General features: G+C 40.5%; 1 protein-coding gene across 2 annotated transcripts in view; it reads left to right on the forward strand.

Moving 5' to 3' along the window:
• The window catches only part of ERBB4 (erb-b2 receptor tyrosine kinase 4), a 1,221,345-nt gene that overhangs the window by 868,266 nt on the left and 340,173 nt on the right, over nt 1–12,906 (forward strand). For both annotated transcript variants that reach the window (XM_038749108.1, XM_038749109.1), the window contains exons 6-7: nt 8,056–8,174; nt 12,371–12,512. In XM_038749108.1, the coding sequence (XP_038605036.1) occupies nt 8,056–8,174; nt 12,371–12,512 (261 nt within the window). The remainder of the gene's footprint in view (nt 1–8,055; nt 8,175–12,370; nt 12,513–12,906) is intronic.

Consider the following 12,906-nt stretch of genomic DNA (forward strand, 5'->3'; position numbering starts at 1 on the left):
GGAACATGTCTGCTAATTCTATTGTAGAGTACTCTCCCCAATGCTTAGTACAGTAAGCGCTTAGTACAGTGCTCTGCACATAGTAAGCACTCAATAAATGTGATTGATGATGATGCTCTGCACACGGTAGGTGTTCAATGATACCACTGTTTGATTGATTTCCCCAGTGAAGAAAGTGCATGTGTTCACTAGCCATTTTCTTGAGCCAAATGCTTCAATTTTAATATATTGAAAGAAATTAGGTTGAGTTTTCTCAACTATCCTCTTTATAATTCTTAACTACTCTAACTTTTGCTGCACTGTTTCCATTAATGACTGTTTTCCATTGAGTGTGTCCTAATGTTTTACTTAAAGGAATCAGGGCTGCTGTTTGAGGAAAGTGCTGATTTAGAATGAAAGCTTAAATGCTTTGCCTTTGAGTTCTAACACAACCAAAAAACAAACAAAAAGCAACATACACAAACACAAAACAAAACCTGATTTAGAATGAAAGCTTAAATGCATTGCCTTTGAGTTCTAACACAAACAAAAAAAAAAAAACAAACAAAAAGCAACATACACAAACACAAAACAAAAGAAATATAAGAGTCCAAAATGAAATGGAACGGTAATTTTGAAAGGTAGAACAGCAAACACAGAGAATAATTCAGCTCTCAATAACACATATATACATCATTACAAATATAACTTGTCTCAAATCTTTTTTTCCAGTTTTATGCCACATGTGTTGTTTAGAAAGAGGTACAGATGCAGTAAATAACTAATTAAAGTAGAGAAAAGCAGGCAGGAGCTGATGGAAGAAAGAACTGAAACAGCAGCCTAGATCAATCAGTGGGACATAGAGTTTTTGCTAGAAGCCAACGTCTTTAATTGAAATCTCTGTATTCCACTAATAACTTTGCATGCACATAAGCTTTATTTATTGATTTCAATTATTTCCTATTTTTCTCTTTGGGGTTTTCTGTTTCTTGACATAATGTAGAATTAAGGGAAAAATACAATAGACTGATTAATTGTCCAATATTCCTGAAACATTGCATGATATTAAAAACCCCCCACAAAACTGCTTCTCTGCTTTTTACTGTGGGTAGGTAACCAGGTCAAAGGCAACTCAGAGGGCCTTGCTAGATTTTACCCAGACTAATTCTGAGTCTCAGTGGTGGAAATTTGGTAATCAGACCTAACAACAAAGGTTGTTCACAAGTTTTTTTTTTGAAGGCTAAACTATTTTTAAAAGATTAATTCCAAATTGTTTTCTTTTACAGAGTTACTGGGGTCAAACAATTTAAGAAACTGTTTACCTCTCATAGTCATGTGAGTGTGAAAGAGAATGTGTGTATATGTAAGTGTGTATGTATACTTAACCCAGGGAAATATTTCTCTACAAATTTCCTTAATGAGCCATCATAAGAAAACCACTTCCTCTCCTGACTTTTGATCTTGCTTCTGTCAGGTTCTCTATAGAGCTCTGGAGGGCCTATTTTCCTCTGTGAGAGGCTCAGGGCAAAGGCATTAAAATAGTAAAATATATTGTAACATTATTTCTTCCTGGCAAAACAATTAAAATAGACCTCGCTTTTCAATCCTCTAGTGGTCCCATTTTAGAAATGAAGGTTAACTGTCAGCTTTCAGGCAAAGTCATCATTTCCCCCGCTAAAGAGACCTTGAATAATAATAATGGTATTTGTTAAGTGCTTACTATATGCCAAGCACTGTTCTAAGTGCTGGGGTAGATACACGTTGTTCCATGTGGGGCTCACAGTCTTAATCCCCATTTTACAGATGAGATAACTGAAGCACAGAGAAGTTAAGTGACTTGACCAAAGTCACCCAGCTGACAAGAGGCGGAGGGGGTTTTAGAACTCACGACCTCTGACCCCCAAGACCTGGCTCTTTCCATTAAGCCATGCTGCTTCTCAGACCTCAAGACCTTTGTGCTACTAGGTCTCTGTGTATCAACACATCTACATAGATAGAGAAGCAGTGTGGCTCAGTGAAGAAGAGAGAAGAGAGTGATTGATCAATTAATCAATCAATCAGTGGAATTTATTAAACACTTACTGTGCACAGAGCATTGTAGTAGACTGTGAGCCACATGTGGGAGAGGGACCATGTCCAACCTGATTATCTTGTGCCTACTGAGAGCACTCAGTAAATATCACTGATTGACTGATTAGAGAAATAGTGTGGTCTTGTGGAAAGAACACGGTCCTGAGAGACACAGTGCCTGGGTTCTGATCCTGGTTCCACCACTTGCCTGCCGCATGATCTTGGGCAAGTCATATAAATTCTCTGTGCTTCAGTTTCCTCTTCTGTACAATAGTGGTTCAATAGGGGTTCAGTGTTCTCCCTCCTATTTGGTCTGTGAGCCACATAGGGGACAGGTATTTATATGTTTATATATTTATTTATATGAACGTCTTTCTCCCACTCTAGATTGTGAATTTGTTGTGGGCAAGGAATGCGTCTGTTTGTTTTTTATTGTACTCTCCCAAGCATTTAGTACAGTGCATTGCAATAGTAAGCGCTCTATAAATATGATTGAGTGAATGAAAGAAGGGACTGTGTCTGATCTTCTTATATCTACACCAGCACTTAATACTCTGCTTGTCACAATTATTAATATCAGGCATCATTCTTGCTCATCAATATGACCTCATTTACAAACTGTTTGCCCAGGCTGACCACATTCTCCCTCTGTGGCCCTTTCCCTTTCTCTTTTCCTCTCTATACTAAAGGGGACAGTGTGGCCACTCTGCTACAGTGTTCTTCTTTAGCAGCAGCCTTCTAGTAATCCCTATGTTATGCACTAGCACCCTGAGCTTTTCCAGAACCCTGATCCCAGCCCAGTAAACATTAAACTTCTGAATGTTTAAACATTCCATGCTAACCATTCACTGATATCCGTGACCTGCAAAACAAATGGGCCAGTTTAATTTTACCAAGATGTTTTGATGCATCCCCATGCAACAATTTGAAAAGGATACTGAATGCTGGAAAAATGCTAATGAAGTATTAGTCAGGTAGTGATGGAAGCTAATAAAATCAAGGCAATTATGAGTTAATGTTGCCATGGTGGCCCCCAAAGTCATCTCACTGTGCTTAGTTTGTTTCTCGCTTTGGGTTTCCTACATAATGATGAACAGATAGAGTTTGGGGTGTTTATATAAACTACATCTGCTCATCAATATAGCAAGTGCCATTAACTCTGTTTACTTTTTTATTGTGAGAATCTTCCCCTTGTCCTCACTTCAGTCTGCGTGGTTACTGAGAAAATCTTTTATCTCCATAAACCTGCCTTCATTATCCGAATGCAGGAACTGGGAAGTGCATTCCCTCAGTGGTTTTTAAACCTTAGTTTTTTGGGTTTTTTCCCTTCTCGTTCCCTTTACTTACATAACTATCCTGAAATAAACACATTTAAATAGGCTTCTAAATTACAGAGGCTTCAAAAGGGCCGTTCTAAAGAACCTGATGATCCTGAAAAGAAATGCCTAGAATAGAATATCGCAAATGGCTCCCTACTCAAGTTTGAATAATCACTAAATCAATGGAATTTATTGAGCACACTGTGTGTAGAGCACTGTACTAAACACTTGGAAGAGTACAATACACCAGAGTTGCTAGACATGTTTCCTGGCCACAACAAACTAACAGTTTAGAGATGCCAAGGTAACCACCCTATTCTGCTTCCTCCTTGTAAAAAATTATCAATGAATCAATCATATTCCTTGAGTGCTTATAATGTGTAGGGGGCTTTACTAAGCACTTGGGAGAATTCAGTAATAATTGTGGTATTTGTTAAGCATTTTCTATGTGCCAGGCACTGTACTAAGCACTGGGTTGGATGCAAATAAATCAGGTTGGACAAAGTCCCTGTCCCACATGGGGCTCACAGTCTCTAACCCCATTTTATAGATTAGGTAACTGAAGCCCAGAGAAGTGAAGTGAGTTGGCCAAGGTCACACACCAGTCAAGTGGCAGAGCGAGGATTAGAACCCATGACCTTCTGACTCCCAGGCCCATGCTCTATCCACTATGCCATGCTGCTCAGAGTTAGTAGATAAATGCTTCCTGCCAACAGTGGGCTTACGGCCTAGAGGGGAAGATGGACATTAATATAAATACATATAAATAAGTATTAGTATAAATAAATTACATCGCAGATCTGTACATAAGTGTTGTGGGGCTGAGGGGGGGTGAATAAAGAGTTCAAATCCAAAGCCAAGGTGAAATTATTGCAGAATATAATTTAAAAGTAGCTTGGAAGTGCTTCTCAGGGGTGGCCATGCTTTCTTCTAAATGGTCAGCAATGGTACTGTGAATGACCAAAAAGTTACAGGAGGATGTCCATCCTTAAAACCGGTTGAAACTGATCTACAGTATTATTATTATGATAGTATTTTTTAAGCATTCATTCACTCATTTGTTCAGTCATATTTATTGGGCACTTACTGTGTGCAGAGCACTGTACTAAGTGCTTGCGAGAGTATAATATAGCAACAAACAGACACATTCCTGCCCACAACAAGCTCACAGTCACTTACCATACATCCTGCAAAGTTCTAAAGCACCGGGGTAGGTACAAGTTGTTCACATCAGTCATAGTCCCTTTCTCACAAGGGCTCACGGTCTCTCTTTAAAAGGAGAAAAAGCAAAGCAAATTGGTTATAACAAATTCATAAGCAAAATGAGCTATTTTCACTGTTATTTTCAGTTCCTTATGAAGCCACTGGAAATTAAGCTTTTACAACTTTCATAGTACCAGGTTTGGTATTAAAGAAAATTGGCTGTGCATATGGAAAAATATTGGTCGCACACTTTAATTCATCAAACCTTCAGGCTAGAGGCATAGCCACGTGGCCCATCACATGAAGTTAGAGAAATAACCAGATCCTTAGCCCCAGGAGAAGAAGGGACAGTCACTGTACACTAATACTTTCCTTTTTTAAAAGCATGACCTCATTCTTTCATTGCAAAACATTATTAAAAACCTCAGGATTACTTTTCTTGTGCTGTAGAAAAATTTGTTTATTTCTTTAGTGTGTTCCTTTCACCTATATGACAGGGAGTTATTTAAATACTATATAGTAGAACCTGATTATAATGACCATTCAGGAGACAAAAAAGCTGATAGTATTACATATGAATATTGCATTTACAGGTGGCATAGTAATTATCCAGTGGAGAATTTTATGAGATGAGGACTTTGGGGACACTATAACAGGAGAGCTTAATAATAAGGGTGACCTTTTCATTCATTCAATCGTATTTGTTGAGCACTTACTGTGTGTAGAGCACTGTACTAAGCGCTTGGGAAGTAAAAGTCAGCAACATGAAGAGACAGTCCCTACCCAACAACGGGCTCACAGTCTAGAAGGGGGAGATGCTTACTTTTCATTGCTTACTATATGCCAAGCACTACCAAGCCACTGAGAAGCAGCATGGCTCAGTGGAAAGAGCATGGGCTTGGGAGTCAGAGGTCATGGGTTCTAATCTTGGCTCTGCCACTTAGCTGTGTAACTTTGGACAAGTCACTTAACTTCTCTGTACCTCAGTTACCTCATCTGTAAAATGGGGATTAAGACTGTGAGCCCTACGTGGGACAACCTGATTACCTTGTACCCACCCCCAGCCCCCCCAGGGCTCAGAGCAGTGCTTGGCACATAGTAAGTGCTTAACAAATGCCATTATTATTATTATTATTACTGTACTAAGTACTGAGGTAGAAACAATATAAGCAGATCAGACACAGTCCCTGTTCCACATGGGCCTCAAAGTCTGTGGGAGGAAGGAAAACAGTTATCACAACCCCATTTTTACTGATGAGGAAACTGAGGCACAGAGGAAGGTCACAAATTAGGCAAATCGCAGAGCTGGGATTAAAACCAAGGTCTTCTGACTCCCAGGCTCTTTCCACACAGTTTCTCCCAAAGCTAGAAGTGGTGATGCTAGAGTGAGGTTTGCCAGTTACAAGGAACAGAGATCTTAGTTACATGCTTACTGAAAAAGTCCACAGTCAAATCTGCCTCCACAATCCCAAATTTACATTTCCTCCAGTTTCTGGGACATCTCCATTTGGATGTCCCTATGACTCCTCTAACTTAACAGGTCCAAAACAGAACTCCTCAGAAAATCCTATCTTTTATCTGAGTTTTCTATCATTTTAGACAGTACCACCATCCTCTCTGTCTCACATAATCTTGGCATTATCCTCAATTTATCTCTTTCATTCAACACACGCATTGTCTGTCATGAAATCCTACTGGGTCTATCCTCACAACATCTCTAGACTCTGTTATTTTCTTTCTACCCGAACTGTTACAACACTCATCCAAGAACTCACCATTTCTCCCTTTGACTACTGAATCTCGTCACTGACTTCCCTACCCTTTCTAGTCCATAGTTCACTCTACAGCCCGGATGATTTTTCTGAAATAAATAAAACCAAAAACAAGCAACAATAACAAAAATGCATTCAGCCCACATCTCCCCATTCCTCAAACCTTCCAATGGTTGCCTATCCACCTCCCCATCAAACCGAAACTCCTTACCATTGATTTTAAAGCACTTGATCCACTCTCCCACTCCTACATTACCTCGATGGTCTCCTACCACAATGCCACTTACACCTTCCCCTCTACCCGTAATTTCCTCCCCAACACATCTGTCACACCATTGCCCTTCCCATTGTTAAAGCCCTCCTGAGAGTCCCATCTCCTCTAAGAGGCCTTCCCAGATCATTTTCTCCTTAACCTACTCTAAACTGTCATTTCAGCACTTTCAATGTCACCTAGGCACTTGGTTGCTTACACCCCCACTGTGGCAGTTATGGACATGTCTTTATACTCTATGACTTCCTCTTATCTGTAATTTTAGAATGTCTCCCCCATTATATTGTAAACTTCTTGAGGACTGAAATAATATCAATTAATGCTATTGTACTCTCCCAAGGGCTTGGTACAGAGCTTGGCATACTATAGGTATTCAATAAAAATGACTAATTGGTTCATTGGTTGATGGATTGATTCGATAATCATAATAATTATGGCATTTGTTAAGCACTTACTGTGTGCCAAGCACAGCTCTAAGCGCTGGGGTAGATACAAGGTAATCAGGTTGTCTCACATGGGGCTCACAGTCTTAATCCCCATTTCACAGATGAAGTAACTGAGGCACAGGGAAGTTAAGTGGCTTGCCCAAGGTCACATAGCAGACAAGTGGTGGAGCCAGGATTAGAACCCATGTCCTCTGACTCCCAAGCCAGTGCTCTTTCCACTAAGCCACATAGATAGTCAAGTTGGAATGGAAAGAAATGAAACCCTGAGGTTGATTACAGAATATTGAACAGAATTATTCAGGAAAGAAGAGGAAGAAGCAAGGAGCAATGTGATCTAGAAGAAGGAGCCCGGGCCTGGGAGTCAGAGGACCTGGGTTCTAATTCCAACTCTGCCAGTTGCCTGCTTTGTGACCTTGGGCATGTCACTTCATGTCTCAGTGCCACAATTTCCTCATGTGTAAAATAAAGATTAAATCTTTCTCCCTCATACTTTGACTGTGAACCCCACATGGGACAGATACTATGTCCAACCTGATTAACTTGCATCTACCTCAGCACTTAGAACAGCGTTTGACAAATGGTAAGGGCTTAACAAATGCCAGTCAAAAAAAGAAAGTGCCAGTGATAGATTTGGATCTCTACAATAGCCAGGCAGTCCCACATCTTTTCCTAGTAGTGGAGCTAATCCATCCAGTTGTTGAGGAGGGGCTTGGACCAGGCAGGTCTGTGAGACTCAAACCTCTGGCAGTGATTGTGTGTCTGATGGAGCACTTTTGCTTCCAGTGGATGATGAAGGAAAGGGGAAAGGGGAAGAAGGAGGAGAGAAGTTTCCTCCATAGGTGCTGACTTTGTGTGGTTGAACGGCAGGAGCGTTGGGAGAGATGTGAAAGATTTGCACTGCTTGCTTCATCTTCATCTGCCTATTATCCTATCCTGCAGTGAAAACTGCTCTTTGCAGCAGGCATTGACCTGCACCCTCTCTCTGTCCTTTCCAGTAACCAAGACGGTGTGCGCGGAGCAATGCGATGGGAGATGCTACGGCCCGTATGTCAGCGACTGCTGCCACCGCGAGTGTGCTGGAGGCTGCTCAGGACCTAAAGACACCGACTGCTTTGTATGTTGTGGGGTTCCTCTTCTACCCTCTACTTCCCACAGCAGGGCAACTCTAAGTCTTAGCCATTCCCTAACTCAAAGCACTAGAAAACGTTTAGAAAGCAATCTCCGCTCCAACACCATGGCAACCAAATAATGGGGTCCAGTTTGGATTGCCAACTCGGCTCTGCCATGCTGATTTATACCCAGAATAAATAGTCAGAGCAGGGAGAAGAGAAGGAAACCTTGCCTCACCACCTGGTAGCATCTTGCCAAAATTCTACAAAGAAGCAATATCCAACTCATGATCTGATAGCTCATGATTGGGTCTTCTGGGTTCTAATTCCAACTCTGCCAGTTGCCTGCTTTGTGACCTTGGGCATGTCACTTCACGTCTCAGTGCCACAATTTCTCTTTGCGGTGTTTCTGCCCTGTTTTCAAAATGAAGGTGGTTAACATCATAGTCCCCGGAAGCAATGGAGTGTTCAGCCTTGGGGTACTAAGTCAAAACATTTGTCTCCTACACTCCATCTCTGCTTTTCCAACTTCCATGCCCTGCTCTGAGCATAGGCATCATCAACAATATTTATATCAGAAAAAAATTCATCTCCCCTTTCCTTCACATCTCTCTTTCCTCCTCTTTCATCTCCATCTCCTCCTTCCTGCTTCTCCCTTTTCTTCCTTCTCTCTCTCTATTTCTCTTTCTCTCTTCCCCCCCCTTACATACACACGCAGAAACACACACCCACACCCACCTACACCCACACACACATACACACATATGGATGCTTCAAACATTCAAGCTCCCTCCTCGTTCTGCAGCTGCTAGGATTTTGTCAGATCTGATTTATCTTGTATCTTCCCTAGCACTTCTTAGAACAATTCTTGACACAGAGTAATACCAGAATTATTATGGTATGTCCGTCAGAGTGCCTCTCTTAAAGACCCCTGTGCCAAAAAAGGAAGCTCATCACAGAGTGTGGAGGAGGAGAGAGGAAGGGAGAATGAGAGGAGACACAAACAAATGCACAAATATAGTGATTGACCTGCATCTGATGCAGTGCTCTGCATGCAATAGATGCTAAATACAATGCTCTATCACTTCTGTTGATGATGCTGATGCTGATCTCAAGGAGGAGGATGAAGATTGGATTAATTTGGATGAAGACCTAGACTCAGGACCCTCCCCACTCTTCCCCCCTTCTCCATTTGTCCAGCCTTTCCCAGATTTCCTAGTACTACATGAATCCAGAATTCTGGTGTGGGAATGAGAATGTTTAATTTAAAATATCTTTCTACTACACATTTTAAGATTTTAGCATTACATTTTAAGAACTTCCTTATTTCATTTCCAGTTTATATTCCTTATTGCCTTCTATTACTTAGGAAAAGATTTATGAGATTTGCTTATATAGATCTAGGCCATTTGTATGCTAATCTATGCAATATTTATCTTAAACAAAGGTGTTTTTACTCTTCTAAACTTAACTGTTAGAGGTCCTTGGCAAGTTGTTTTGCTGCCATTTAATGTTTCAGATTCTCTGTTCTATTTGGTCTTCTTTGGTTTAGACCCATTTCCATATATTTTCTTAATTTCCCAGTTTAAGTGGGAATCATGAAATGGGTCTCCTCATGTAACCCACTTCTCCAACAGGGCAAGTTGATTTGAGCTGGGAAAAATCAAACACCTAAATAGAGGCAAGTTGACAGGGGGCTCTACTGCCTGGAATCGCCCAGTCATTTTTCATGTTTTGTATTAGAACTGAGGGCAGTATCATTGACCGGTATCACACAGGGGTGAAGAGTGATTTTGAGGGTCATTGAACACCACAGGTTTTTGCCAACCCGACAATTACAGAAACACCTCGGCTACAAATCACCTTAATGCTTTTGTGCTGATGCACTGAGAAAATATGCAGAGTGTTCAATGGTCTTCAGAATTTCTCATTTCCTCCCTGTCAGGCCATGGTACAGTGACTACACTTTGGCCAGTGGTCTGGAACGCTTGAGAATGCCAGGCCAAGTCCTTGATTCAAGCTCATGTTTCATACACTGTCAGAAAGGTAAACTGTCTCTTTCTCCTAACATTAGTTCCTCTGATTCAAGGCAGAGAGGATACAATGCTACCTAATATGTGAGTGAAACAATTATAAGGGAGCAAAGTTTTACATCATAAATTAAAACATACCAACTTCTCTAGATTGGTTTTTAATAGTTTCTTCCTGGAAGATATCATCTTGTTGAGTAATGTATCATCAGCCAGCCTCGTTCTGATTATGCATCTAGTAGACCATCATCGAAGGGTTGTCATGTTGGTGATGAAGTGCTTGCTACAACCACAGTGGATGTGGCAAATGTGTTGAGGAAACAGAGTAAATTAATGTTTATTAATAAACTCTCTGACGATTTATGATGGGCTGAAATCCTCTTTGCTTGCAAGGCTGCCTTTCAGAGACTAAACTGTTCTCCAGGAAAACATTCCGGAAAATGTTACAAAGATGGGAAATCTAGCTTCCATACATCCTATCCCATGCTGCTCCTCGGTCACTCACACTGGCTTCCTTTTGAAAGAGAAGCCACATTCTCCCGGGATACCCACCACTTCAACGAATTACAAAAGCAAAAAATTACGCAGAGATTGAGGCCAACATGCAGACATTATTTTAATTTCTTCTCACTGGGAAAAAGTTGTCCTCATTGGTATTGTTGATAAAAACCAAATGGGATGGAGTTACAAAAGGTTTACCACTCCCTCATTACCAGCTAAAAATAGTCAATATGCATACATTTAGTTAAAAAAATTCAATATCCATACATTTGCAGGTATTCACACCCTTGATTCATCTGCTGTCTGTTTCTCATCTTGAATCAGGATCAATCTTATACTTGACTGAATAGAAAAAAAAGCCAAAATAAAGAATGTTTCTGACAGTGTCTATCTCTAAGAACTGGTTTAATTTGGCACTTACAAAAATCACCTTCCCTCTACATTTCCATTCTAATTTTATTCCCTCTGAAATCAGTACTCTAATTGTCCACCGTACCTCAGATTCATACCATATAAGATCATGAAGTCGATATACTAAAGTTCAGATCACTCACATGTTTAGCATGTGAGTGACCTAAACAGTAGTTCTTTGCTAACTAAATGTGAACATTCTATCAGGTTTGAAATTAGTTGGCAGATAGCATGTTTTTAGAAGCTCCTATTTTAGGACATTTCATGATTAATGGGAATGGGTCCAAAAGATATTGAAATGGAGCTAAAACATATGTTTAGTTTGTAGCTGGATTAGCTTGCAAGCACACAGAGTGATGCCTTGTAAATAACTGTGATATTTATTGTTTACTGTATGCCAAGCACTGTACTATTTATTGTTTACTATGTGCTAAGCACTGAACTATATACTAAATGTTTACTATGTGCCAAACACTGTTCTAAGTGCTGGGCTAGATACAGGAAAATCTGATCCCACACGGGGCTCACAGTCTTAAATAGGAGGGAGAACAGGTTCTGAATCCCCATTTTGTAGATGAAGGAACTATAAGAAAGAAAAGGAATTGATAATTGTGAAGCAGCATGGCAAAGTGGATAGAGCATGGGCCTGGGATTCAGAAGTCATGGGTTCTAATTCCAACTCCCTCCCACCCCCTAGCTGTGTGACCTTGGGCAAGTTGCTTCATTTCTCTGTGCCTCAATTCCCTCGTCTGTAAAATGGGGATTGAGACTATGAGCCCCATGTGGGACAGGGACTGTGTCCAACCTGATTCACTTGTGTCCACCCCAGTGCTTAGTACAGTGCCTGGCACATAATAAGCACTTAACAAATACCATAATAATAATAATTATTATTATTATTATTAAAATAACATTTGAGGTGTGGAATCATAATAATAGTTGTTAAGCACTTACTGTGTGCCAATCACTGTACCAAGTGCTGGGGTAGATACAAGATAAACAGGTTGGACATAGTTTGACAACCTAAAGCAAGAGAATTTAGATGACTTGCCCAAGATCACTTGAGGGATAAACCCAGAATTAGAACCCAGGTCCTCTGACTCCTAGGCCTGAGCATTTTCCAAGAGGCACTTAGAATCCCACTAGAGTTTAAGTTCCTTGAACCCAGGGATTGTGATTGCCAACTCTAAATATTGCACAGCGCCTTGTACACACTGACAATTCAATAAATATCATTGATTATTTAATTCTGTTTACAGGCCTGCATGAATTTCAATGACAGTGGGGCATGTGTAACTCAATGCCCACAAACCTTTGTCTACAATCCAACCACCTTCCAACTGGAGCACAACTTCAATGCCAAGTACACCTATGGAGCATTCTGTGTCAAGAAGTGTCCACGTAAGTCATCAAAAACAATTGATCAGTCACAGGAAGTGATGAAAAAAGGAACATTATAATGGTAGACTCCATCATCAAAATCAATGAAATATGTCAGGAGTAGATTGTACAAAATGGCTACCAAGAGATAACTCAGGAGGTGATGCTGAGGTACATATGATTTTCCTGTCAATTTAGGCAATAGGGTGTTTTTCAAAGCATACGTGAAAAGCTCCTGAATCAAGTCAATGAGCTATTGTGTGGTGTCAATTAAGTTTTTTTTGGTGGGGGGAGAGGTCTGGAGTGGGAGGGTGTATCTTACCCAATTGAAGCCACACTGACAAAATGATTCTCATTACTCCCCAAGAAAGGAAATGCAAAAACTTTGAAGCTAACACAACCTACTTAGTTGGAC

The sequence above is a fragment of the Tachyglossus aculeatus genome, chromosome 7 (assembly GCF_015852505.1).
Source record: "Tachyglossus aculeatus isolate mTacAcu1 chromosome 7, mTacAcu1.pri, whole genome shotgun sequence".
Classification (NCBI taxonomy): Eukaryota; Metazoa; Chordata; class Mammalia; order Monotremata; family Tachyglossidae; genus Tachyglossus; species Tachyglossus aculeatus.